This window comes from Theobroma cacao, chromosome 8 (genome assembly GCF_000208745.1).
Source record: "Theobroma cacao cultivar B97-61/B2 chromosome 8, Criollo_cocoa_genome_V2, whole genome shotgun sequence".
NCBI lineage: Eukaryota > Viridiplantae > Streptophyta > Magnoliopsida > Malvales > Malvaceae > Theobroma > Theobroma cacao.
The window spans coordinates 15,777,350-15,805,154 of record NC_030857.1 but is presented as its reverse complement, the minus strand read 5'-3'; the positions used below and the strand labels follow the sequence as shown (position 1 = coordinate 15,805,154).

Sequence of the window (27,805 nt, the reverse complement as noted above, 5' to 3'; positions counted from 1 at the left end):
GTAATTTCGTTTTAAATGAAGATTTTAGACTTTTAAACTCATTTTGAATATGAATTATGTGTTTTGTACTTGTATATTACGTTTTAGCCAGTTTCGAAAATTTTGAGAAAAAAATGACCAAAATACCCCTGTATGCCGAAAATTTTATTTTGATTGTTTTTGATTTAAAATAGTGTATATTCTCTAAAAACTCGATATTTAACAACGATTGCTCACAGGAAAGGAAAAAAACTGATATGTAAACCTTGTGGGGTTCCAATTGACATTCTGGATAATGAGTGTCAATCGGGACGTCGCGGCGATTGTCATGGGCCTGAGGGAGGTTCTGGGTCGTGACAAACTTAGACTTGGATATATCAAAGTTCATGCTTATAAAAATAATTGCATCTTATTTTATGAAAAAACTGTTGATTTGGAGCATTGTATGATATGTGAGCATCCTCCGTATAAACTGAGGAAATCAAGTGTGAAAAGGCAGAAGAAAATACCTTACAAGATTTTGTGTTACTTGCCACTTATACCAAGGCTTCAAAGGCTTTATATGTTAAGCAAAATTGTTGAACATATAACATGGTATGCGTAAAACCAAAGTCATGATGGAGTCCTTAGACATCCTATTAATTGTGAGGTTTGGCAACACTTCAACCACAAACATGAGTTATTTGCAATGGAACCTTGAAATGTCAGACTAGGGTTATGTGCTGACGGTTTCAATCTTTTTAGACCGATTGCGAAACCTTATTCTGTTTGGCCAGTAATGCTCTGTGTGTACAATTTACCCCATAGATGTGTATGAAACAACCATATATATTTCTTAATATGGTCATTTTGGGGAAGAAAAATCTAAGCCAAAACATAGATGTTTTCTCGAGGCCTTCGATAGATGAGTTGAAAATATTGTGGACTGAGGGTGTTGTCACGTATGATGCCTATATGAAATAAAAATTTCAACTGAGGGCAATATTATTATGGACAATTAATGATTTTCATGCTTATAGTATGTTGTCAAGGTGAAGTACTCATGGACGATTATCATGTCCCTATTACATGGAACGTTCTAAGTCTTTCATATTTGATAATGGCAGGAAACCTTATTTTTTTTATTGTCATCGACGAGTCTTGTGACCTAATCATCCTTTTAGTAGGCAAAGAGACAAATTTCTTAAAAAAAAAAGCAGAGCATGACTTCTCATTTCCTCGATTATCAGGTGAAGAAATATTGTCACGTTTGAATTCACTTCCTTATATCCCATTTGAAACAAAATGTGGTAAACAGAAGATTTCGGGTTACGATGTAAGTCATAATTGGGTGAAAAAGAGTATATTTTTGAATTAACTTTATTGGCATATGGTTCTTATTCGTCACAATCTACATGCGATGCATATTGAACGAATGTATTTGAGAATATATTCAATACAATGATGGATGTTAAAAGGAAGATGAAAGATAGTTTAAAGGCACGACAAGATTTGAAGGTGTATTGCAAGCATCCAGAATTGGAATTGGTGGGAAATAATGGAAAAATTTTCAAGCCTAAGGCTTCATGCACTTTAAATAAGGAGGAAATAAAAATTGTTTGTGCTTGGGTGAAACAATTGAGATTATTTGATAGCTTTACATCGAACATATCTCAGTGCGTTAATGAGATCAATTTCAAATTTTATCAGATGAAAAGTTATGATTGTTATATTTTTTTGCAACGATTGCTCCCAATTGTCTTTCGTGATATGGTGCCTCACTCAATTTGGGATGCGATTACTGAGATATCTCACTTTTTTAGAGATTTATGCTTAACTGAAATCCTTTAGATCATATGAAAGCTTTGGAAGGAAAAATATGTGAAACTATATGCAAACTAGAAAAGATCTTTCCTCTTGGTTTTTTTGACTCCATGAAGCATTTGCTGATTCATTTTAACTAATGGCAATTAATCAATCATTAGCTCTAAGGACTTATTTGACTTAAAATAATAGAACAGGAGCTTAATTGAATACAATAAAAGAATATATGCTTATTTGAATTTTCTTAAATAGTTTAGGAGCTTATTTAAGCATTATGCCTTTTAAGTATTATGTCTATTTTATAAAGGTTATTGATAAATTTACAAATTGAAGTCCTTAATATTAAGGCATAATGCTTAAAAAAGCTTCTAAACTATTTAGGAAAATTCAAATAAGCCTTTATTCTTTTATTGTGTTCAATCAAGCTCATGTATTTTTATTTTCGATCAAATTAGCCCTATAACTAATGATTGATTAATTGTCATTAGTCAAAATATTACTTTGTCATTTTATATTTACATGACACTGACATGACATTTATATGGAGAGTGAAAAATGTCACGTGGTTATATTATGATATTAAATTAACATATCATATTATCATCAATTATAATATGTCTACATACCACAATATCATAAATTATAATATGTTAACATATCATGTCAGCGCAACATGGTATAAAGTGATAAATAATATGTTGACTGAATCAATTATTAGTTATAAGAGTTTATTTGACTTAAATTAAAAATATAAAGACTTATTTGGCTTAAAATAAAAAGAGAAGAGTTTGATTGAATACAATAAAAGTAAAAAGGTTTATTTGAATTTTCTTAAATAGTTTAGGAACTGTTTTAGATATTATGTCTCATATTAATAATGATAATTCAAGGACTAATTCTGAAATCAAATAAAAGTGCATATGGACCAATTTAAACCTTATTCAATAAAGAACATAGCAACGATAAGCTATATAATTTTCACAAAAAGAATAGTGTCGTGGTCATATGAAACAAATCTCCAATCATGGTGGTTTAATATTTTTTATAAAGAAGATTCACACAATGTTTATAAATAATAGGGTAGTTAAATCTTAGAACTTAACAAGAGTATAACTTATGTTCAAATTTATAAAAAATTACGATTTGGATAAGAATTTTAATATTTTAATTTTTGTTAATTATTTTAAAAAATTTAAATAAATTTTTATTCTTTTCTTGCATTCAATCAAGTTTTTATATTTTTATTTTGAACTAATAAACTTTTATAATTAATGGTTGTTAGTAAAAATACCACTTATTATTCTATACCACATAATGTTGACATAGTATGTTGACATATCATAATAGATATAATACGTGATATAATCATATGACATTTTCACTTTTCATGTTAGTGCCATGTCAACGGGTTGTGTGCATAAAATGATAGGTGGTATTTTGATTAATAATAATTAGTTAACTATTAATCATAAAGGATTCTTTGATCAAAAATAAAAATATATAAACTTCATTTAACGTAATAGAAAAATAAAGATTTATTTGAGTTTTTTTAAATAATTCAAAGAATTTTTTCAAACGTTATATGAATTTTAATCGTGTTTATTGACATGTGACATGTTATGTCACAATGGACTGATCACATAAATTAGTAAATTAATTAATTGAGAATATAGAATTTGAATGATTACAGATTCTAGTAGAACATTGTTTAATTATTTTGGCGCAAAAATTAGCCCAATAATAGAAAATGGAATTCCTTAATTGATTGAAAAAAAAGGTTCGAAAGACTAATGGTAACCTCGTATAAATGCTCAAGATCCCCTCAATTCAAACAACTTTCCTTTCTTCTTGTCAACTTAAAAGAAAATTGACCACATGATCTTAATCAGCTAGCCAGCGTCAAGGTCCCCTCTAGAGGTCTTATGTTTAGATTTTAATAAAAATGAGAAATGAAAATAGAATAAAAGAGATTACCTTTCCTAATTGCATACTCCTGAGTTTACTAAACCTCAGTACTATATTTAACCAAAATGCAATACATGAGATTATTCTTAATTAAAAAATGCAGTGAAATTACAAGCTGATTTTGTGAAAAGATACGCTTTTATATGTGTGTGTGTGTGTGTACAAAGGTAGAGGGAAGGGGCGAATAGGGCGTCCGCCTCCCCTTAAATTTTTTTTAAATTTTATAATTTTGCTTTCTGTTTTTGAAAACAATTTATAATTTCACCCCATAAACATTGAATTTTTTATTTTCGTCCCCCCAAATATGAAATTCTGACACTACCACTATATGTGTATCTACTATAGTTAAAATGTGAAGCATGTGAACTCTAGAAAGTTTGCCAAACTGATCACCATTGTTGGACTTTAAAGCTTTTAGGTTGAAATCTTGGAAACAAAGGGTTTGATGATAGAGTGATGCCCAGACAATATGTATACAATCTAAGCCGATAACAAAAAATCAAACTTTAAGAGTACTTTTGGTTCACGGAATAGACAGAAATAGAATAGAATAGTTATTACGTGAGAATAAAATAGAATAATTATTACGTAATTTGGTATGACGAATGGAATAAAACAAAAATAATTATTATGACTTATTACAGTGTTTGGTTAGTAACAATAACTTTGGAATAAGAAATGAGTAAAAAATAAAAAGATAAAAATACCCTTTATTATATATATGATTATTAATTTTTATTCTATTTTTTAAACATTCATAATTTATAATTTAATTAAACTATTAATACTTAATAATTTAAATATTAATATTTTATTATAATTTAATAATTAATATTTTAAATAATAATATTTTATTTATAATTTAATATTCTTATGATTAAAATATTAATATTTTTAAGTAATTTCCAATTTTAAAATATTAATTTTTATAATATGTAATTAAAAACTAAACTTTTTATTATAATAATATTTATTTTTTAAAACAACAAAAATACCCTTTATATAATTTAGTAAAATTTATACCAAAAGACAAATATAAGCAAAATTTTTCTTTTTTAATTATTTAATTTTTATTTCATTAATATTTTAAAATTTTAAAATTTAATAGTTTATTACTAAAATATTAGTATAATTTTTTATTTTTTTCTCTTTTTTCATTTTCCATTTTTTATTTATTCTTCATTAAAATTTTAATATATTAATAATTTAATAAGATAAACATTAATATGTTAAAATATTAATATTTTATTTATAATTTAAACATTATTATGATTAAAATATTAATATTTTATAATTTATAAATAAATTTTTAACTTTTTTATTTTAAATTTTTTTCTTTTTTTTCCTTTTTTCTTTCTTCTTCTCTATGGTCCGACCATCGAAAATGTGACTGGTGTAATGAAATGCCGATCTGTCGCAAGATGTGGCTAGATCTAGCCACTAGGGAGCTAGATTGGCACTTTTCGCGATCAGATCTTGCTGTGGAGTGCCAGATCTAGTGCTTCTTGGGCCAGATCAGGTCATGGATCCCAGATCCGGTAACTGCTTGGTTGAATCTTGCCAGAAAGGACTAAATCGACGTTTTTTTACCATATTCGATCATAGAACCACTGTCGTTGCTGCCGTCCGTCGCTACCAATGTCATTTTCGGTGATGAGTGCAAGTTAGAGAGAGAATGAGAGAGCCAAGAATGTGAGAAAACAGAGAAAGAAGATGGGAAAATGAGAAGAAGAAAAAATATTTATATGTATAGGATTGTAATCTTTCATAGTTATAAGGAGTATTTTAGTTTTATCAAATTTGAAAACTATTCCTTCAACTATGAAATAGCAAATACCATGGGGGAGCTTGGATGTAGTTAAGCTTGAGTTTTAATCATTTCTGTAGAATAGCTAACACTAAAGAATAGCTATTCTTTGTGATAACTGCTTAGCAAGCGGGGGTAAAAAAAAAACATAGGAATAGACAGGGAATAGCTTAGCTATTCTATGTACCAAACATGCTGTAAATAGTAATATTTGGAGCCATTATATATATAAAATATATGTAGCACCAAGTTAACTGTCTTATTATAGCTAGTGAATATGGCGTAATCAGAAGATATCTGATAGCACTGAGTTTAGTGGGGTTTCAAGGTCCAAACATCTAATCTAATTCAGTAATTGGCATTTGCACAAATCTCCGTTAATTGGAAGGGCAGGTCAGCCTCAGGACAACCAAAAAGTTAGGTGAAACTGAACATCTGAGGTCCACAATTTCTTCGTGGTTATAATTTTACCTCATTAGTTCACAAGGGAAAACGAATTCCACTAATCACTCCTTACATTAATGGAGAGTTATTGTACGATTTTGATAGTTATCCATTCATAATACATATAGGGTTAAGAGAAGTATCAAATTATAATAGTCTAAAACTTATTTTGGTTTATAGTCTTATGTATGACATATCGATCACTGAATTTAACAATCTATTGATGCTCATCTTATACATGAAGTTTCAAGTTAATTCAATATTTTTATTATATCAATCAAGAGCATTGTCTTTTTTAATATATATTTAACAATTTAAATTTTATGGTATCAAATAATTAATCAGACATTTTAAATTAATTTGAAATTTGGCATAAATCATCTACGTGATGAAATCTAATTAATAGTTGGATTAACCAAATATAAATGATATAAAAAAGTTATGAAACAATGAAAAATTAGATTAATTTTAAATCAATGTATGAGAATTCTTCTGATTAAACTATTAGCATTCAATATATCCAAATGTAAAAGCTTCAAATCATTAAGAAATTATGAGATTGTTAGTTTCCATTGAAGTAGGACTTGCGTTATCCGAATTATTATATCTAAATTAAATTAAACATGACAAAATGTAGTTAAAAGTAGGTGAATGTAAATATATATAAAAAAGTTATAATATTTGAAAAAACTTCTAAACTATTTAAAAAAGTTTTTTAAAAGATTTTATTTTTTTTATTACGTTTAATTAAATCATTGTACTTTTATTTTGAACCAATAGATCTTTATGATTAGTGGTTGATTAATGTTCACGTGAAGTTGATGTGAAAATGAATTAGTCCAATAATAGAACATGTCGATATGTTATGTTTCATAAAATGATGAGAAACATTTTGACAAATAACCGTTAGTCAACTATTAGTTATAAAAAATTATTTGGTTCAAAATAAAAATATAAGAGTATGATTGAACGTAATAAAAAAATAATAACTTATTTAAAGTTTCTTAAATAATTTAAGAGTTTTTATAAGTATTACATCTATAAAATATGTTCGAGCATTAAATTGAATAATTGGTGCATACTTCTTTCTATTAAAAAAGTTAGATTCAAAATTTCCATTTCTAAAATAAAAAAAAAGTAACCTTTAGGAATTAATAAAAATTTATATAAATTCTTATTATTAATCAATCAATAGTTCACATATATGAATGATTCAATTTCAAAGTCTCTCTCTCTCACACAAAAATAGAAAGATTGACTTTTGAAGCTATGAACGTGATCAAGTACTTGGATTACGATTATTTTAATAAAATAAGCCATTGGATAATAAGGCAAATAAAGTCATAAATTAAGTAAAAAAGAAGAAACTTAATTAGATAATATACCTTACAGAAGATTCCGTAGTAGTGAAAAAAATCGCAAAAACACGGCCGAAAATATTATTATAAACAGATAGAGACTGAGAAAGGCCGACACCATGATCTAATAGGGACACACAATGACTGCAGAAAGCGATTACAATACATAGACGAAGCCCACTCCAACAGTGTTTATTAAGTGTAGTTGCTCACTGGTGACAAACACAACACACGGAATGACGTAAAGAAGAAGGAAAGTATCAGTAAATCAGAAGAGGTGATGGTGCCTCTTTCCATGAGCCTCCTCCTCTTCTTTCTTTGTTTCTTTCTTCTCATGATGCTCGTGGAATGCAAACCCCCCGGCTCCCACTGCTGCGGCTGCTGCCATTTCCTCTTCTATCTTGTGCCTATGGGCATGCTCCGGATCTTTCTTTGCCTTGTGCTTCTCATGCTGAAGTATACATTTAAAATTGTAACTATTATTAATTGATTGACCAAAAGCCATCAAAAGGGTTATATTTTTGTACGTACTAACACCCCAATAACAAAGAGAAGATGCTCTATAAAAGGGTTAGATGTTACTGCTAATTAAGCATAACTTAATTAATTAAGTGATGAGAAAATGAACTCGTGAGAAAACATTACCAGTGCAAAAGCACCAGCTGCGGCAGCCCCTAGCTCCCCAGCGTGCTCGAGGTGCTTGTGGTGCTTTTCTTCCTTCTTGTAATCCACTTCCATTTCCTTCTTGTAATCCACTCCCGTTTCAGCCAGGCCAGCTCCATAACCAGCCGAGATATCACCAGAGTAAGCAGTTTCAGAGTAGACAGAGGTGTCAACAGGCTTTTCATCCTCCTTGTGGTGGTGGAAGAGGTGGTGGTGTTGCTTCTCCTCAGCCATTTTGGAGTGGTGGTTGGTTGAGTATGCTTAAAAAAGAGAGCAGAAGGAAATATGGCAATGTGATGCTAATTAGGGTGGATTGGGATGCGATGGAAGGATGTTGTATGATAGGGGTGTATATATAAGTGATGGTACCCAAAATTAGGCGATTATGGCTTCCATGACCTGGCTTGCACAATAAATGTTTTGGTGATTGTCGATTGATGGACGGTGGGGATACATGACTTTCAATGGATCATGGTAGGTTTTACTTTTAGATTTGTATGATACTTAAAAAAGTTGTTAAGTTATTTAAAAAATTTAAATAAGTTGTTATTATTTTGTTACGTTTAATTAAATTTTTATATTTTTATTTTGAATCAAATAAACTCTTATAGCTAATAATAAATTTGATGAAAATGTCACTTATCATTTTATAGCACATGGCACTGAATATGGCATGTTGACACGTCATAATTTATAATGACATGACATGTTGAAATGTTATAATTTTTGATGACGTGGCATGGCAATATTGCATGATAACATGACTATTTGGCATTTTTCATATTCCACATTAGTACCATTTTGGTATAAAATGATAAATGACATTTTCACTTACGACAATTAGTTAATCATTATTTATAAGGACTTATTTGACTCAAAATAAAAATATTTGAACTTGATTGAACTTAATAATAAAATAAAAATATATTTAAATTTTTTTAAATAGTTTAAGAGTTTTTTTTGAATATTATGTTGAAAAGTTTCAATCAATATTTTATTATTTTATTATTTTATATTATTTCTTTTTTATTATTTTTTGTTATTATTATTAATTGACTTGGCTCTCCTTTTAGAATTTACTAATCCTTGTTATTGACGGAATATCTAAGGAAGGTATGAGCAAGAAGTGATCAACTAATACTATAACATTTCAAGAAAGATTAATGGAAGAAGGGATAACATGATGACACCGGACCCTAAAATTAGGTGACCCACGTAGCATAAGAAACAAAACTATTTCTATTTATAATCCATAAACGTGGCATGTGTAGAAATTGATGCTGACCCAGAAACGTTGCAAATTTAATTAATTAATTGATGTGACAGAAGATTTTAATCCGATTTTTAAAGGAAAGGGGTTGGTCCATAAAGTTAAGGCTGAAATTGGTCCAACAGATGGATAATGGTAGTGCTGAATGGCGGTTGAGAGACACATCTTCTGTCGGCAAGCCAAGGGGATAATATTCCACTCACTCATTTTTAATTCATAAATAGTTAAATACCATTATTAATTTCAGTAAAAGCAATATTAATTCGGTAATCGGTATCATATTATTATACTTTTTGACTTAGAAATTAGAAAATGGTATATGTATTTAAGCATTGATTTATTTTTACTAAAAAAACATGAGCAAAAAAAAAATAGAAAAATAAAAGACAAATTACGCAACTCTGCTGTTGACATATATCCGAAACTCTGCTGTTGATTTATTTGTGATTTTTTAGCTTTTTTGATAATTTATTAAAATTATTAATATGATTATTTATTTTATTTTAAAATATAAAATATTTATAATTTTAATTAAAATTTTAATATAATTGTTTATTCTCTCTTTTTGACTGATCGATCGTTGAAGATGTGGTCGACGTAATGAAACAGGGATCGGATCTGGTGAAGCAAATAAAGAAGTTAGAAGAAGCATTGGTGTTGCCAAGAAACTAGGCATCAGCTTAAGTTTAGAGGCCCAGGCATGATGGACTGAAATGAAGGAAAGGGAAATAAAAGATATAATAATATAGGAGATGGTGGGATGGAGGTGTATGATTTAAATGAGTATGAATGCTGAAAATGATGGATCACGTTGTTACTTGTGATTTGTTGGTTATAATACAATAATGGTAAGAGATATAGTAAGGAGGATAGGCTTGTTGAACGAATTTTAGCCCCTTTTTCAAAGCCCACACGTAATATTTTGGTAAATTCTGAATAATTCATGAACGTTATTTAATATAATAATTGTAAGAGATATATATAAAGTTAAATATCTAAATAAATCTATGAATTATGTCAAAAAAATCAATTCAGGCTCTATCCTTTTATTGCATTCAAATAAGTCTTTAAACTTTTATTTCGGATCAAATAAGCCTCTCATCCTAACCGTTAACTAACTTTCATTAGTTAACGATATATGTGGCACTGTTATTCCATATCATCCGTCACGAGACAGATGACGTGACATTAAATATTATTGATTAAGATTTGTGTGTTTATTTTTTTACTTATTTACTCAATCTTAATCAACAATATTTAATGTCACATCATCTGTCACGTGATAGATAATATGGTATAAAAGTTTCACATGTATTATTGATTAATGGAAGTTAGTCAACGGTTAGAGAGAGGGGCTTAGAGTTTATTTGAACATAATAAAAAAAATAAGATCTGAATTAATTTTTTTGACATAGTTCAGAGATTTATTTAGATATTTAACTCAAAAATATAATATATATATATATATATATATATATATATATATATATATATATATNACATAGTTCAGAGATTTATTTAGATATTTAACTCAAAAATATAATATATATATATATATATATATATATATAGATATTTGAACTGGTTTGTTGATAAAGCCCACTAACAATTTCCCAATTCCACATTCCACAACCCTTCCATCCGAGCCCACACCTCAGCCGGTAAACTACGTATACGTTTTCTGTGTTTTAAATTTTGTGTAAATAATAAAAAGTACCTTATGATTTTAGGCAAAATAAATTTAACTCCTCATGTTTAAAATAAATTTGACACCTGTATTTCTATTTCCGTTAGAATTTTCTTGATATCGTTAAGAATAAAATGATTAGAATACCCTTTATTTTATTAAATTAATATAATAATAAAAATTAAAAAAATTCTTGAAAATAAAATTATTAGTGTTAAGTAGAAAAGTAATGGAAATAATACACGGATAGTTAAGTGTCGAATTTTAAAGTTTAGAAGGTAAACTGGTTTTACTTCAAAGCCCAAGATATTATTGCAATTTAATGGATGTTAAAACAAATATAAAGAAATATGGTTGAGGGGCTTGCATCAAATGTCTGCAACACTCTATTGTATTTATATGCTTGCATGAGTCACTTTGCTATAAAAAAATTTAAATTACTGAAAACATAACATTAAGATTTATTTTTCACACACATTTGCATGCCTAATTTGCTTGTATTCACAATTTAATTTGTTTCCTGAATCAATGTACAACGCTCTCTACATTATACAAAATGCTCAAAACATGAGTGCTTAATTGGGAATTCTGTCCATAGCAAATGTGTGCTAAAATTCCTCCATACAGTAAGCAATGGATACCAACCTCGTACACGTGTATCCTTCTTTCGTTAGTATACCATTGTGCCTGATGTTTATAAATACTACCCTCTGTTATAAATTTGGAATCCTCATCATTGCGGTTAGCACGAGCATGAAAATCCCATGTATGTACAAGCCATCCGAAATCAAAAGGATCTTCAAATACTTCCAAGTAATGACAACCACGAACCAGAAACCTCCAAATCTTTGCTGTCATGTTGCTCACACAATCAAGAAAGTCGCTAGATATATTCTCGAAATTCACTCTCTGTGCTTGGCTAAGGATTGATTTGGTATCAAAGATGTCCATCAATGAGCACTTGGAGCATTTATGCTTTGCAATTGTAGACACTTCTGAGATAGGAAAGCCCCACTTCACAAACAAGTTCCACAGAGAGCTTCTAGCAAGGGTTACTAAAGATTCCCCTGCATTTGTCCAGAAATTTGCAGCAGATGCAATCAAAGAAGCTTCTGAGCAAAACAGACGGTGAGTTGCACCTGCCAGCAACAAAGAGTAAGCTGCACTGGTCCTATTCATGTCAAATGCTTTCAATTGACATTCATCTACGTCTGGATGGAGGGCCAATAAGTCACTCGAACAGATTCTATATGCAGAAGTGAGAGTTGTGTAAGCATTAAGAGCAAGATGGTGAAAAGGATGCAACTTGAAAGTTAGCAGTGATTTTCCATCCTTGCTTTCTACTTGTTCAATGCGAAGACCTAGATTTAGTATGCTCTCAAGCTTCTCACAGCAAGATTCAGGATCACCATCGGACAAAACCTCAGCTATAGTTTCATCCATGTAACTGTACACCCTTTTAGATGCCTCATCCCTATAAAGGTTGTGATCGAAGCTTGAGCTTGAAAAGCTGAGATTGCAAGTAGAAATTTCCTGAAAGTAAGTGCAGATGATTCTTTAAAATTCTTGTTTATAGAATTCATGCATCTCAAAAAAATAATGATGCAAATATAGAACTCGAAATTAACAGATGTAAATTGCTATACCACAGTTACAATGGGTTCACTGCTAAACAAGAGCAAAAAGAAAAGGGAGAATGTCTTTCTACAGAATAAGTATAAAATACCAAATAATCTTTTGTCCCATAAGCATGAAGCTCATGAATGAGCATTTCAATGTGAATCACCTATCTGTAAGGGGTAGCTTAAGAGATAAATCTTTTTAACAGATTCAAGCTAAAGGGAGTGTCAAGTTCCAATAAGGGAAGATCATGTATGTCCTAACCAAAAAAATGTGGATCCAACCAACCCTCCTAGTGTGTAGAAAGCCAAAAGAAACAAAATGCTATATAAGGAGACAACTGAATACATGTTCTAAAGAGATAGAAAAAACAAGTTCTTGATCCATTATGAGCTTTGAAGCTGAATTTAACAAGACTCACATGTTCAACAGCAAAGAAAATACTTTGATTAAACAGAACGCTTATGCAGTTTCTAACCTCTAAAGCACGATCAACATAGGTTGTAGGTGATGCACTACATCGGCTACAAGAACAGGTAAATTGATACTTAGACCACAACTCCGATTGCCTCATTGCCTAAAAAAAGGAAGTGAAACAAGAAAATTAGAACTAGAACACAGAACATGAGGGACAACAACATAGCCACCCAGCAATCTTTTGACTTCTTTTCTTCCTTGCCCCAAACTTTAACTTGAGTGTAGGTGATGAAAAGGTTTCTATTGGTTTTGAGACCACCGAAGGTGGTCAAACTGAGCTTAAGGATGATTAAGACATTAGCTGGATTTATAATAGATATCTTGTTTAGCCCAACCATTTAATTACTCCATTCATTCCAGTAATTTCCATCTTTGAATGGCCTAAAATTATTTAAGATATTTTCTTTGATACAGTAAAGGTAAAATTTGGGTGTGAAGTACTTGAAATAAAGGTAATGACTTTTCCCATTAAAAGCTATTAAACCAAAAGAAAAATTTATAATAAAACCAGTAAATTGGTAAATCCCATACCGTAGAACTGTAGATTAATTTTAACTGGTTTAAGTATTCACTATAAACGAGTATTTTATCCCAATCTATGACAAGTTTTCCACCATTCAAGAACAATCCTCATTAGCCTTTAAGTAAACATGTTCAACATCCTAATTTCTTAAGCTATGGATTTTGCAATCAAATGCTCACATTCTTCCAACATAAAAGCGACAGGATTCAATTGAATTATGAAACCAAACTAACTACATTGCACATGTTCATTTCGCATTTCACATAATCAAGCCCTGATGATGAAATCAACATGTAGATTACTGTATTAGAAAATAACAAAGCACCTTCGGTTGCAGCAAATCAGTGTATGAAACACAAACTTCCTCCCCCTTTCTAATCCTCTTAATACTCCGCACTATAATCTTAGGACCTAATTCGTATCCCTTATTCCCTGTATAAAATCAAACAACAAAATCAAAAACGGATTTGTAACAGAATTTCATCCACATCAACAAAAATTCGAAAAAAAATAAGTGTGTGCAGTAAAAATTAGTAGAAAGAGCAACCTTTTGTGTGCTCAACACAGCTACAAGCATCACACTCTTCCCCTGAAACGCTAGGAACGATTCTTAGCGTGGAACTGGAATCCTCCCGAAACGACAACCTCGCATGGGGGGACGAGATTGAGAATCGGTAACAAGCGTTGGGAGAACAGCTGTGATTGATCCAAGAGAAACTCAGATCGTATACGGCGATCCCTAGAGAACGCCCACTCTTGTCTTGTACTTCCACGGCGTTTGTTATGACTAAGCTTAAGACGGCCTCTTCCAGTAAAAAGCCGTCGCTTTGTCCTTCGTTATCTCTGTTTCGTGATTTCCTCGCGACGGCCATGGCTATAGCTCCCTGCCGAATTTTGGCTGCGACTTCGGGAGATGACGACGTCAGCATATGATGGTTGGTGAGGAGGCCGTCAATGCGGTGGAGCTGGGGAGGCGTGGAGGGGAGGGATTGGAGGAGGCGGAGAGCTGTGCGCAGGTCGGAGGAGTCGGGACAGGTGGGGGGGAGGAGCGATTCGGCGCTGGAGGAATGGAGAGGGGAGTGGGAGGAGGAGCAGGTGGGGGAGCAATAGAGAGGGACATGGCGGGGAATATGGGGGAAGGTAGGGGGGAGAGGGGAGAAGCAAGAGGAGCAATGGGAAGAGAGGAAAGAATCGTAGAGGGAAGAGGAAAGAGGAAGAATGGGTGGGGTTATGTCTTGTCCATAGTCCAAGTCTTGCTTTGCTCTCATTTCCATTTCCTCTTGTTTCCCTCCCACTCCAGTCATGGACATAGTAAATGCCACTCTGCCAATAGGTTAATGGTTTATCCAAATTCCAAGGAATGGGACTCTCAGCCTCCACTATGTAATTAGTACTTCAACACGGCAGTCACGGACGAGATATGTTTTAAGCTTATGGTTTTGTTTATTTATCTTGGAAAAACTAATGTCAATATTTATGTCTAAATATCAAGTATTTGATTCAATGATAAAAGTATGTGTATTAATTAACTCAATCACAAATGATAAGTCAAAGAGTTTGATTCAAAATCATCTTTTCCCAAATTAAAAACTATATGTGAAAGAAGATTCCGTATGCATAGAAATCACCACCTTGGGTTGAATGCTAATGAAGAAACAAAACCATGCTACACTAAAAAGATCTATGCCAGTTTGATCAACATGAGGTGCCTGATAGTCTAAAAGATTACAAAGATTTGTTATCATGTCAACAAAAGTAGACTCTGGTGCCGAATAGAGGATCCAAGTCAACAGTACATTGATGCTAAGTTCAATAAATGTATTCTACCATCAACCAAAACGAGATGCCCTTTGGATAAATGCAACCATTGGGCAATCTCAGAGCATACAATGTCTTTCTATATCATCAAATTCCTTGGAAACAGTGACAAAATTCATCTGCACATACAAAATAATTTATATCAAGAAATATCTAAAGCACGGACATGAAAGCTGTCTCAATCTCCTGTATGTTTATTACTCCAATCAAACAGTTCAGTTACAGAAGATGGTTGAACCTGCTGAAAATAAACATTAGTGAAAAGGTGGCAGAGAGATATATCGTAAAGGATGTTTCTTAGCATGCAGATGGTGAAGGGGAAAAAATATTGTAGGAACATATCAAAGGCTCACCACAGCTATTGCTTAACACTTAATGAATTTTCAATGCGTTGAATAAGCAGATCAGCAGTGAGGGCACCCTCCTGAAAATAAATGAAATTAAAAGTATTAAGAAAAAAAATCCAAACTTAAAAGGTAGACCAACTGCACATGAATTAAGAAATAACAAAAATTAATTTGAAGATGAAATAGAGTTCAGCAATTGAAACATGCACATATCACTGATGAAGTCTAATAATAGCATAAGGGCATGAAGAACAACAATTCAGATACGAAAGGAACATCCTATTACGAGCAACACATGAACGCTCTACTGATACCAAAAAGACTAAGAAGAAAGGAAACGAGAAACCTTAAACAGTCAGGTCTATCTTGAAAAGAACATATTAGTCCAAACAATTTATGATGACTCAATGTATTAATCCATGCCCTGCATGCCAAGATGAACTGACACCAATCTTTTATGAAGGCCTCATAAAATACTTTTGCACTTTCGTAAGCATAAACACAGGTGTAAAGAGTGAGCATTCAAGCAAAAATTGAGCTACTAAATAAACTTACAAAACGATCAAATGGCTTCCCATCCTTAAATATGATGAAAGTCGGCAATGCCTCTATTCTGTATTTACCAGCAATGCTAGGGTACTTCTCAGTGTCAATTTTCACGACCTGAATCTTATCTTTCAGAGCAGTACTCACTTCATTGAGGATTGAAACCATGAATTGACAAGGTCCACACCTACAAAAACAGCCATTTCCTAGAATTTCAAGCCTTGAAAAAAGAAAGGATCTGAATTCCCAAAAATTAAAACCATAATTTAACCAATTGAGCAATTCTAAATATTCACAAAATAGGGTTAACATCCAAGTCAAAGTAATAGTTACCAGGTAGCATAGAAGTCAACCAAAACAGGCTTGTCGGAACTCGCTAACAAGTCATCAAAGGAATTAAATGTTTGCTTCTTTGCTTCAACCTATTTTAAGGTAACCCAAATTGAAACATACACATTATCAAAAACATTAATTAAATCCAATAAAATGCTACGAACAAACAATTTCACTAACATTTCGCTAAACCTAAAAGCTCTGATAATATAAATTAGTTTAAGATTAATGTTTCAACTCAAAGGAGGTTCCTTTTAAAAAGGAAATGAGGTTTTAAAGAGCTGTACCACCAAAGGACGGTGCCGAGGCAGCGAGGAAGAAGAAATCGCCTTATTACCGATTCGAATCGGGTGAGACCGAAGAGGAAATTGAAGAGAAGAAGAGAATGATAGTTTCGATGAATAGTCGTAACAGGACAATTTAGTTGAGTTTTGGGGATTAAGCGCAGGAAGAGTTGGTGCAGAGAAAGAAATCGCCATTACCTCGAATTCGAAGTCGCCGATTTTTACTGTTCCGAAGAATGATGGGCGATGTAAGCTTCAGCTTAGCCGTTGTTTGGATATAAATTGCTCCGACTGAGAAAAAGAGGAAAATATCTGTTTGGTTTTAGACAGATATGTGAAAATTGACTAACAGCGACTTGATAATTCGGTGTGATGATTGTTTTTTTATTATACAACGGTATCAGGATTAAAGCCGTTGGATGCTCAGAATTGAGCATTATCAGTGTGTTTGACTTTTTAAGTGTTGGCCAGATTTGAGTTGGCCAATGGGATCCGAATCAGTTTCTGATGGAAAGTGTAGCACCGGATCTAAATAAAATTGGATTTGGTGACGTGGTGTCTATTTTGGCCGATTTTTACATATTTGATAAAAGCAAGAAAAGGAAAATAAATTAAGTGGGTTAATTCAGTCAGAAAATCTAATCAATCTGACTTAACTGATTTTTTCTAAATTTTTAACTGAACCGATTAAATGTTTTTCTTAACCGATTTAACCGTTACCATAAGTTTATATAATTTTAACTTTTTTAATTTATTTTATGATTTTTCTTAGAAATTATTGGTATTGTGTTTGTTTTATAATTAATATAAATTTACTTTAGAATTTTTTTTTATTTTCATATATATCATAATTTTTTTTAAGGATTTCAACATGAGATCTACAATTTTAATTTATTCAATAGTATAACCTTATTGTTAATTTTTTGTTGACAATAAATGATTTTGTTTGTTTCAATAATTAATTAGTTATTGATATTGACTTAATTGATTGATTAGATTAAATTGAAATAAGGTTAACAATAAGTTATTGTTATTTTATAATTTGGTTATTGATTAATTTGACTTATTTTTAATTAAATGTTAGTATAATTTATCATATAGTATATTAATAAGTTACTATATTAATGTAAGTTATACTATATTACTATAGTATTGTAAGATATATTATATTAATATAAGTTATTATGAATTGTGTTGGTTATTGAAAGTTATTTTTGTAACTACAAGGTCAGTGCCACCTTTAAAGGTTAAGAGAGCCATGTTTAGTGGCAAGAGAATACTTGTTATTTGGATTTCTTTCTTTAATTTTGTCTATTCTCTTATTCTGTCCAATATTGCTCATTATTAGTATTAGAGCCTGGACTACTAAATCTGTTGCTTATATCCTCTGGATAAAACCTTAAAAGGATTTTTTAATCATGACCTTTTTCACAGAAAATTTTGTTGTTATAAATAATGCCTCTATCTCTTTAGATCCATGTCCTTCTAAAAGATCTATATCCAAATTAGATTTCTTATATGAAGTCGATTATATTTCAGAAGAAAAAAAAACCCAACCTTTCCTTTTACCTTTTGCTAATCTTTATTCTACTTGTGCAAAGCCATCTTTTTCACTTGTCAAGTCCATAAAAACTCTTATAAAACATTCTTCCCATGTTCTCTTATAAAACATTCATCTTTTTCATCTTTTTCACCTGTCAAGAACCATCAACACAACCAATTTTCCCTACGATGTTTATGATCAACCCAGCAGAAGATGAACCTAGTCTAGAGCAAAAGCTAATCTAGAGTTTTGACCATGAACGGAGTCTAATCTTTCACTTCACAGACCCACTTATTAGACATTGTCCTTGGGATATTAATTGTAGTTGTGAAGGATGCCAAGAAGAAAGCCTAAAAGCAGATTAAGAACAGGACCAAGAGTCTGACAAAAAGCCAAAAAAGAAAAAGTCAAGATGCTCTGAGTAAGAAATGTACAAAAGATACCAAGATAAAGATCCTTCAATCGGACCTCTAGGAAAAGATAAAGGGAGGCACCAATATTTGGTCAAATATTTTCCTCCAGAATGGGCAGCATCAAAGCCTTCACTTCTAAAATCCGCTACTCAAAAGCAACCACCTCGAAATTCCAAGAAACCCAACTTACCCTACTACAGAAAGATCCAAAAATGGGTTCAGAAACAAAATTGTTCTCAACAAATTCAAGTTTCACCATTAATCCCCTAAGTTTGCATGTTTTAACCTTCAAACCCTTCTTATGATCATGATTTTACTCCGCTTGAGGAATTTACTGAGAAGGAATTTAAGCACGCACCTAAAATCCCAACTCTACTCCAAGTAGATGTAATGGGGAGACCAACCAAAATTAGTGTAGCAAAAGCAATTGAATTCTGACCTCGCTCTATAGAGGTTACTTTTTTTGACTTCTACAAAAAACTCAAAAGGTCAAAAGAAAACAAAAAGAGACAGAAAAAAAGAAAATAATTAAAAAAGATATCTGATTCTGATGAGCTATTTGAAGAGGCCCAAGGGAAAAGGCCAATACAAGAAAAGTCCACGAATCCAACACCAAAGAAGAGATCGAGAATTATCAGAAGAACCAAAATCGATGATGATTAAGAATGAAAATTCTTTGACTTCTTTTCTTAAAGAATATACAAAAAATTCAATCCCGAAGATTTTCTTTGCCCAGTCAGTACCACATGACCAAACTTCTCCATTTTCGACCTTTTCTAAGACTTCAAAATTCTTTTTAGATAAAGAATCATATTTTGAAGAAGAATACTTGCTAGAGCCCAATAAGCCTCAATTTATGGCAAGCAGCTTAAGAATAAAAGTTGAAGAAATGGACATAGATGAAGACATTACACCTTCTCATATTCTTAATGGGTCAGCAGTACCAACAATTTTGAAACTGACATTTACCATTGATGACATTCCATCAACCAAATGGCCAGAAAGATTCCAAGAATTCTATGCATGGTTAGAAACCAGGAAATTGTCAAAAGAAAGTCACTATACTATTTTGATAGAATTCGTGTCTAAATTTACAAGAACACTGAGAAATTGGTGGAACATTGTTCCTCAGACAAACCAAATGCAATTTCCAGTCTTACAAGACTTTGGGCAAGTTGTCCAGATCCTCCATACATACTTTCTTGGAAATCCTGATGATGTCAAGACTTTACAAAAGAAAGAATTTTTCTAGAGAAAATGCTATTCTTTCAAGAAGGCAGATCTTGACAAACACTTCCAAAAGATGCTGAAACTGTTTTATAACCTTGATGTCCCTACAAGCTTAAAATAGGTTTTTCTTTTCTCACTTCCAGATCCAATCCAGACAGTAGTTACCAAAGCTTTTCAGCAGCAAAAGAAAAAAAATTCTGTCTTTAACTTCTCAAGAGATACAACAAGAAGTCCATATTGCCCTTGAAAATATCTGTCACAGAAAAAAGGTAGTTCAAGACTATCTTTCAAGAAACAAAAAGCTAGACAAAGCTTTTGAAAGAACAAAATGGCAAGTAAAAAGCCACAAAGCTCAAAACTATGATTGCAAGACAAAAAGAAAGAAACATTTCAAAAAATATAAAATATTTAGAAAATTTCCTTCTCATCCCAGATACAAAACTAAGTGGAGATATCTTACGAAGACCTAGGTAGGAAAACCAAGTCAACAAAGTGTTTTATCTGCAATCAACAAGGACATTTTGCTAAACAATGTCTTATCAACAAGAAAAAAGGCACAAAGATGTTCTAAGAAATCCAGCAAACGTCCAAACAAAAGACAGTCCTACATCCTCAACTATTGAGATGGATAGAATGGTTTTCATTTTGAAACCAAACATATCAAAGGAGAAAATAATCACCTTGCAGACTTTTTATCCAAACCTTCCCAAGATCCTAAAATTCTGATGTTCAGGCCAAAGCCTTCCAAGTTCACATCTAAACCAAGTACTTACATCACAGGATCATCTTCATCCTCCATTCCAACTACACCAAACCTCTATTCTGATTACCCTCTTGAAGTGTTCAAACTGGTTCAAGAAGGAACATTCCACCAAAAGACTAAACATATGATTTTTAAATACCAAATTGAAGTTTTCAAAAAACATGGTGGTCTTATCTTCAAGCCTTATAACCTTCACCAAAAATACCTTGTTATCCACCCCTTTTACTACGAATTCATGGAGTTTCCTGAAAAACTAAAATGGATGTTTTGGTTCTTAACTCATAAGTATCATATTGATATCCAACTTCACATTGCAGACTTCTTAGAATTCATAGAAAAAGTGATAAATGGAGAAATAGAAACATGGAGGAAAAATTTTATTGATATCCTCACATGGTTCTATCCACTTTTGCATTGGAAAGAACTAGTCATATTAGAGGCAGGAAAGAAAAAAAAGTAGTCCTGTTCATTCTTTACAAGCCTCAATATTTTGTGACTCATGGAAAAGCCACTCAACTTGGTGCATTCCCCTCAGCATGGGTATACAAGTCATTCTTTTACAACATTAAAGAACTTGATCAGGAATACAAAACATTCCAAATATGCATTTGCCAACACAACAGAATTATCCCTGATTATATTTGGCCCTCACTAGAAACAAAAATGTCTTGGGATTATTTCCCTAAGACACCTGGTCCTTATGACGATCAGATCAAGCAAGTATTGAAAGAATACAATGAAGGAATCCCTGACCCACATGAATGGTCCCAAGACCCATGGGACTATGGTGAGATAAATGAAGATAAGCTTGCACGACTTTTCATAAAGTCACCATGTGAAACATGCAATGGATATTGTGCCACGGACCCCAAAGCATGGTCTCTGCACATGTATATATGCAGAGAAAGGAAAAAGCAAAAGATGGAAGAACTTAATCTCATCTCAAACCCTGGCACGAATTATGACTAAAGACTATATTATGTAGTACCGGTGCTTTTACTTTAGTGTGCTTTTATTTTAGTGTGCTTTTACTTTAGAGTGTGTTACTTTTGAACAATGATGGAAAACGTGCATTTATTAGAATCTTATCATGTTATTGTGAAAAGTTTGTCTGCACTACTTCCCTTCTCCTGTAAAAAGGCAACTCTTGTAACCAGAGGGGTAGAACACCCTTAAGTAAAAAAAAAATCCAGTGTTTTCTCCAAAATGAGTTTCTAAACCTCTCTTTTCATTCTTAGGGATTATTATGAAAATGTAAACATAGATCTCTCGTGAATTCAGATCTTTGAGTATGCTCTGTACTTGCCATTTCAGATGAAACTTATGCATCAGAAAGAGATTTGATCTCAAAGACGTATCAGAACTAATACTGACAGAGTTGAGTAAGGAAAATAAATTGTGCTGGTTATTAAAAGTTATCCTTGTAACTAAATGGCCAATGCCACCCTTGAAGGCTAAGAGAGCCATGTTTAGAATTTTGAATTAAAATTTTAAATTTTTTTATAAATTTGATTTTTTTTATTTTTAATATCAAAAAATAAAAAAGAATATGAAAAATGAATTTGGAATAGAAAAAAAATAGAAATATTAGATGTTCAAAAAATATGTATTTTTAGTTTTGAAACATCCAAAAAAATTTTAAAAATAGGAACAGTAAGAGTATTATTTTTTAAATAATTAAAGAGTTACTATTTAAGTTAGAACAACTGAAGAAGAAAGCGAGCCTGCTATCATTAAGCATAGTCTAAATCCAATGATGGAGCAAGACCTGCTTGCTTGTTCCAAGTTCCATAGAGAAGATGGAAATCCTTCAACTAAATCTGTATTGTATCATTCAAACATAGAGAAATGCAAGCTTAGATAAATAGAGGAAAGTGAAGGCACCCGCCCTTGGAGAAACATACATTCATCCTCATAACATTGGCTTGATTAACCAAACGTACATGCGAATTTCACAGGTAATGGTAATTGGAGCGACCTCTCCAGAAGCCATAACCAATCCCCAAAATAGATGTCAAGTTACTCTAAGCAACTCTCTTTGTTGTGTGTGTTCACCATCGACGGCAAAGCCTTTCTAACTGTTACAACAGGGAAGTAAAAAACCTGACAGATTAGAACTACATAAGTCCTTTATCGGAGAAGAATTGTGTACAATCACTATTATCTCTAACCTCAAAACCGTGGTACAACATGATGCGAGGAATGTCAGCCATCGCTTGTCCATGTGAAGGCCAAAACAACGATGGTAAGTGAGAAGAAAATAGTCCCGCAAGCAAACAACCACATAACCTTGCTTGGTCCTTTTTTCTGGCTATCTTGTCTGCCCAACTCAACACCTTTGAGAAGCTCCCGTACTTCATCCATGTCTGAATCCTTGGCAGCTTGGAGTAATCTACCTTGAATTTTCTCAAGCTTCGTGAGTCTGCTATCTCTAGTTCCATCCTTAGCTGACCAGATAAAACCTGTCATCTTCCACAGGAGAATACCCACATAGATGGCAACAATACAGTCTACAGTATAATGGTGGCGCTCTCTTATTTCACGCTGAGCACTGTGCATAACAAGCAGCCATATGAGAGCTGAGCTAAACCCCCCATAAGCCTCCTGCAATTTAGGATTCAGAAAGGCCAATATGGCTTAGTCATTTATGATTACCAACAGCCACTAGAAGAAGAGACAGTACAGTTTCTGAATGTATTAAAACAATACCGTCCAAGCCATGGCGGTCAGTACAGCAACCAGCATGTGGCCACTGTATAGAAGGTCATTGCAGCCGCCCCCTGCCTTTTTAAGCAGACTGTACCATGAAGATCCTTCTGATGGGGTGGGTCGCAGAAAATCAATCAGGAAGCTCATTGAACCCCAATCTGGACGGTAGTCACCAAGGTATTTGCCAGTATCAGCTGGAAAAAAAAAAAAGGAAAATTTTAAGACTAACTTCTGGAGGCAGGGAAATTACAAATAGACAAAACAAGAACCATTAAGGACCTGCTTATAATATAGTAGCAAATATATATATAAAAAAAACATACCATATGCTATATCCTGTTGTATAACTTGACGAATGGCATTTGCATCTGAAGCATAAGGAACATAATATTTCTGAGCCCAAGGATGAGGATGTCCAGGGACCCTAAATCGAGCTGAAGCACACCAAGGGCGGGCTGATGGCAGAATTGTAGATGCAAAAGTTATAGCACGAAGAAGACGGCCAATTGCCATGGTAAACATGTATCGTGCACCTAACCCAAGACCAGGGGCTTTTACAGAGTCAAAGAGTACAGAGAAGGCCAACATTATAAATAACATCAAGAAATGATGCAGGCCAATAATGTGAGCTCTCAGTATCTCAACAACTGCTTCAGGAAGTTTCTCATTTAGTGCCAGGAGCAACCATTGACCAGTATCCGGAAGTGGAGGTGTATCACTGTTAAATATTACCAATTCAATCAATGGTCCCATTAAAATTTAAATCAATTTACACATGAAGTGTTTTAGAAAATGAAAGGTTTTGTCTTAGTTCCCAAGAGAGAATGTGAATCATGCAGAAATTTAACATTATAAATTCATAAGCAATATGGAGAAAGTGTCATCTCTGATTTATATTTCTTGTATACATTTCAAATCATTATGCAATGTAGAGGATCCTCATTAAAGAACAAAATGATTAATTAATTAAGTTCATCTGTGTGTACCAACTGTGTGATTACAAAGTGATTCATTCTCATGCTTTCCTCAAATTATTCTTCAGAGCCTGTTCATGTAAGTCTACCTACTTTCTAGAACATTTTAAATAAGGTGCATAAGAATAACTTTCCACGTGGTTCTACAGATTTTGTCAACAAACTAGCTTTTGTTATCAATTATTCTAGCAACTCGAATAACTTATGCACCAGAGCTCTATTAATGTGCCAGAGAAGATGCTAAAGTTGAATCACTGTATCTGATACTTAACATATGCCCATTCAATAAATTATCCAGAAAATAGAATCATTTTATGATTTGTTGATATAGATTCTCTAATAAGGTACATGTGGATGGCATGTGTAAAAAGCTACAACAACTATGTATCTTGCATGATTGGTGTCTTCATTAAATAAGTACACATACAAGTGAACCATCACTTGGCAAAGCTTAGTCATAAATTTGCCTCCTCCTTGGGTCAGCTTGGTGTCCTAGATTTGAAATCTTGTCCTGATTCAAACTTCCAAATGTCACATCATTTTTCTCAAATCAAATGTCAGGAAAAGAGTAACAGATGTAAAATTCTTAATCTCTTTCCTCTGTTAATCCTTCATAGTTTATCAAGTGAGAAATTAAATGTTTTCAGCTATGAATTCATGTTGCTATCTATTAACACCTCTATGATCGATGATAAAACACAAGACAGTTGGCTTTGAGTGAAAGGGGAGAACTTCAAATATAGGAGTTAAGACATGGAAGAAATGAAATGAATGCCTGTTAGAAACCCAGAAAACCACTGGTCCTATAAAAGGATACTTTTCACAGCAATTACAGTGACAATGAACTAGAGCATCAGTTGAATACATGCATACCACTTTAGATAAATTTGGTGCAGGAAGATGACTAGCACAAATGTGATAGCCACTGTCCCCACACTACCATTCCCTGCTATTGGCAAGTGCATCATGACAGAAAAGATAAACTAACAGAAAAGAAAGGCTTAAAAATAAACATAAAATAGAATAAGAGTAAAGGTTTAGAAAAAATCTCTTTTTGGGTTAACAAAATCAATAATGCCCTTGCAGGAAAATTAGATATCAGGGCTGGAGAACCCCTACATGCATATGTATCAATTCTAGCCAAAACTCTCTCAACAACCAAATATGATTCAAAATACTACCTATAAAAGAGTCAGTGACAAATTTGTTTCTCCTTTTTCCTTTTTAAGTTCTGCAAAATGGTGGAATTGGAGGAGTAAAAAAAATGTTAGAAATTGCAGGTATAAGTAGGAAGTTTCTAGTTTCTGGAATAGAAACGGAATTGGACCCAAGTTTCAAATTCATAATTTCATACTATACTGCAAGGTTCCAATTGGCAGAAAACAGAGTCAGAGATCTCCATAAATAACTTTCTTCTAAATATCTGTTTCTATTTTTCAAAAGGTAAATCCTTCTATCTATGTTACCAGTTTTTTATTGCGTTTAAAAACATTCTTAAATAGTCATTAGCACATGGTGTAGAACACCAATAATGGATGATGTGACATGAGGCAATCTGGTTTGATAACTCAAACTCTATTTATTACAGCCATGCAAAGATTGCATTCATTTTGGAAAGAAATCTATAGAAAAATCATTGACATGGTTTGATCACACATGAAAACCAAGTAAAATTATCATGCAACTAAAGCCCAAGGTTTGATTGGAAGATGATTTACAAACTGCAAATTATAAGTAGCAGGATTCAGACTGTGAGTTGACAAACTGGAAAAGGCAAGAACCAAAGTTTCCAAGCCTGCAACACCTGGAGCAAAGCTGATCGCTCTTACTACTCAGCATTTATTATCAGTAATTCCAATCATATATCTTTCCATAATTAGCACTGAAAACTCTCATTGAAAGCAACAAATCTGGCATATTTACTCTGACTACTTTCCTAATATGCACCAAAACTAACCCAAATCACACCCACTAAGCACAGTCCATAAAACTGACAACGAGCCAAAGAAACAACAGAAAACAAACTCGACCCACAAAATAAAAAGCCGAGAAATACACAAATCAGATAAAATCACATCAAATATAAGCTAATTCAACCCTTGGAAATGACAAGAAGCAAGTAACTTACTGGTGCCAATCGAGGCCAAGGACAGCGGTAACGAAACGAACTGAGAGAGCTTCATAAAGAAGAGCAGAGAGCATGAATATGATCGAAGCAAGGAAAGGAAGTGCAGCTCGAAATTCGGCGTTCCAGTGACGGTAGAAGGGCACGCGCGTGATGGCGATGAGCGCGAGTAAAGACCAGAGCAAGGGTTGAAGACGCTGGTGCCACGTAGTGGAGACGTTGCGCAGGTAGTCCACCGCCACGTAGGTGATCGCCGCCACCCCCAGACCCCCGCCATTCGCCGCCGGCCACCGCATGGAGCTGGCCGATGCGGTCAAGAGAGCGAGAGAAAGAGTTTATTGTTTGGACAAGGCTTTGGTTTGATTAATTGTAACAGGGTGTTAAAAGTGGGAAGTCGAAGGATGTTGGATCTTGAATTTTGAAAAAGCTAAGCTAAGCTAAGCTAAGCTAATCCCTTTGGGTTTTTTGGGGGCAAAGCTAAGCTAAGGTGAAATTGTGCATTGTCTTACTTACCATTTTGTTCAATTAATTATCCACAAGTAATTAGTGCTCACCTAATCAATTAATCTTTACAATTATTTTCTCTGATGATCACATTAATTTTATCAAGTCATAGGGTTAATCATAGGAAAATTTCTTAATGAATCATTTATATTAAATGAAGTAATTTTTTTTACTGGGAAGGTTTTAACTTCTCTATAAAGGGATAAATTCCGTTTTTACAATTAGTTAATAAAAATTTAAATATTTTTTTATTTTTTTTATATTTAATAAAAATTTTATATTTTTATTTTAAATTAAATAAATATTTATAATTAATAATTAACTAATTATTATAAATTAAAATATTACTAATTATTTCATATTATATAATGTTAGTTTATTTTAAAAATATGATTACGTGATATTTTCATCATTCATGTCAATGTTACAATAATGTCGCGTGATATAAAAAAAAAGCAAGTGTCATTTGGAATTCCTAATACATCTATCAAAGGGTTAAGGTAAGTACTTACAGGAACAAAAGTTGTCATTTTTTGTGTGTTGTGTTTCAAATTATATCTTGTTATTTTTGTCTAAGTTTACTTTTTGGTTCCAATATGTATATATATATATATATATAT

The 27,805-nt window shown here is 32.5% G+C and overlaps 4 protein-coding genes across 7 annotated transcripts; all 4 read right to left on the bottom strand.

Moving 5' to 3' along the window:
* On the bottom strand, window positions 7,343-8,470 carry LOC18592644 (abscisic stress-ripening protein 3). The gene is made up of 2 exons (XM_007019478.2): window positions 8,002-8,470; window positions 7,343-7,807 (listed from the first exon to the last, which is right to left on the bottom strand). The coding sequence occupies exons 1-2, from the start codon at window positions 8,251-8,253 to the stop codon at window positions 7,625-7,627; spliced, it is 435 nt and encodes a 144-aa protein (XP_007019540.1). The 5' UTR covers window positions 8,254-8,470; the 3' UTR covers window positions 7,343-7,624.
* LOC18592643 (protein SET DOMAIN GROUP 41) lies at window positions 11,400-17,246 on the bottom strand. Of its 3 annotated transcripts, none has more exons than XM_018126146.1 (8): window positions 17,123-17,246; window positions 16,641-16,729; window positions 16,317-16,494; window positions 15,768-15,838; window positions 14,144-15,655; window positions 13,922-14,028; window positions 13,075-13,173; window positions 11,400-12,509 (listed from the first exon to the last, which is right to left on the bottom strand). In XM_018126146.1, exons 5-8 carry the CDS (start codon window positions 14,904-14,906, stop codon window positions 11,502-11,504), a joined length of 1,977 nt encoding a protein of 658 aa, XP_017981635.1. In that variant the 5' UTR covers window positions 14,907-15,655; window positions 15,768-15,838; window positions 16,317-16,494; window positions 16,641-16,729; window positions 17,123-17,246; the 3' UTR covers window positions 11,400-11,501. The 3 variants fall into 3 exon arrangements, with proteins under 3 accessions (XP_017981635.1, XP_017981636.1, XP_017981637.1); XM_018126147.1 differs by having other exon boundaries at window positions 14,144-15,652; XM_018126148.1 differs by lacking the exon at window positions 13,075-13,173.
* Window positions 15,773-17,119, bottom strand: LOC18592642 (thioredoxin Y1, chloroplastic). Its single transcript, XM_018125530.1, has 4 exons — window positions 16,928-17,119; window positions 16,641-16,729; window positions 16,317-16,494; window positions 15,773-15,838 (listed from the first exon to the last, which is right to left on the bottom strand). The coding sequence occupies exons 1-4, from the start codon at window positions 17,117-17,119 to the stop codon at window positions 15,773-15,775; spliced, it is 525 nt and encodes a 174-aa protein (XP_017981019.1).
* LOC18592641 lies at window positions 22,581-27,119 on the bottom strand. Of its 2 annotated transcripts, XM_007019465.2 has the most exons (5): window positions 26,685-27,117; window positions 23,906-24,300; window positions 23,583-23,776; window positions 23,045-23,477; window positions 22,581-22,951 (listed from the first exon to the last, which is right to left on the bottom strand). In XM_007019465.2, the coding sequence occupies exons 1-4, from the start codon at window positions 26,975-26,977 to the stop codon at window positions 23,079-23,081; spliced, it is 1,281 nt and encodes a 426-aa protein (XP_007019527.2). In that variant the 5' UTR covers window positions 26,978-27,117; the 3' UTR covers window positions 22,581-22,951; window positions 23,045-23,078. The 2 variants fall into 2 exon arrangements, with proteins under 2 accessions (XP_007019527.2, XP_017981813.1); XM_018126324.1 differs by having other exon boundaries at window positions 22,581-23,477; window positions 26,685-27,119.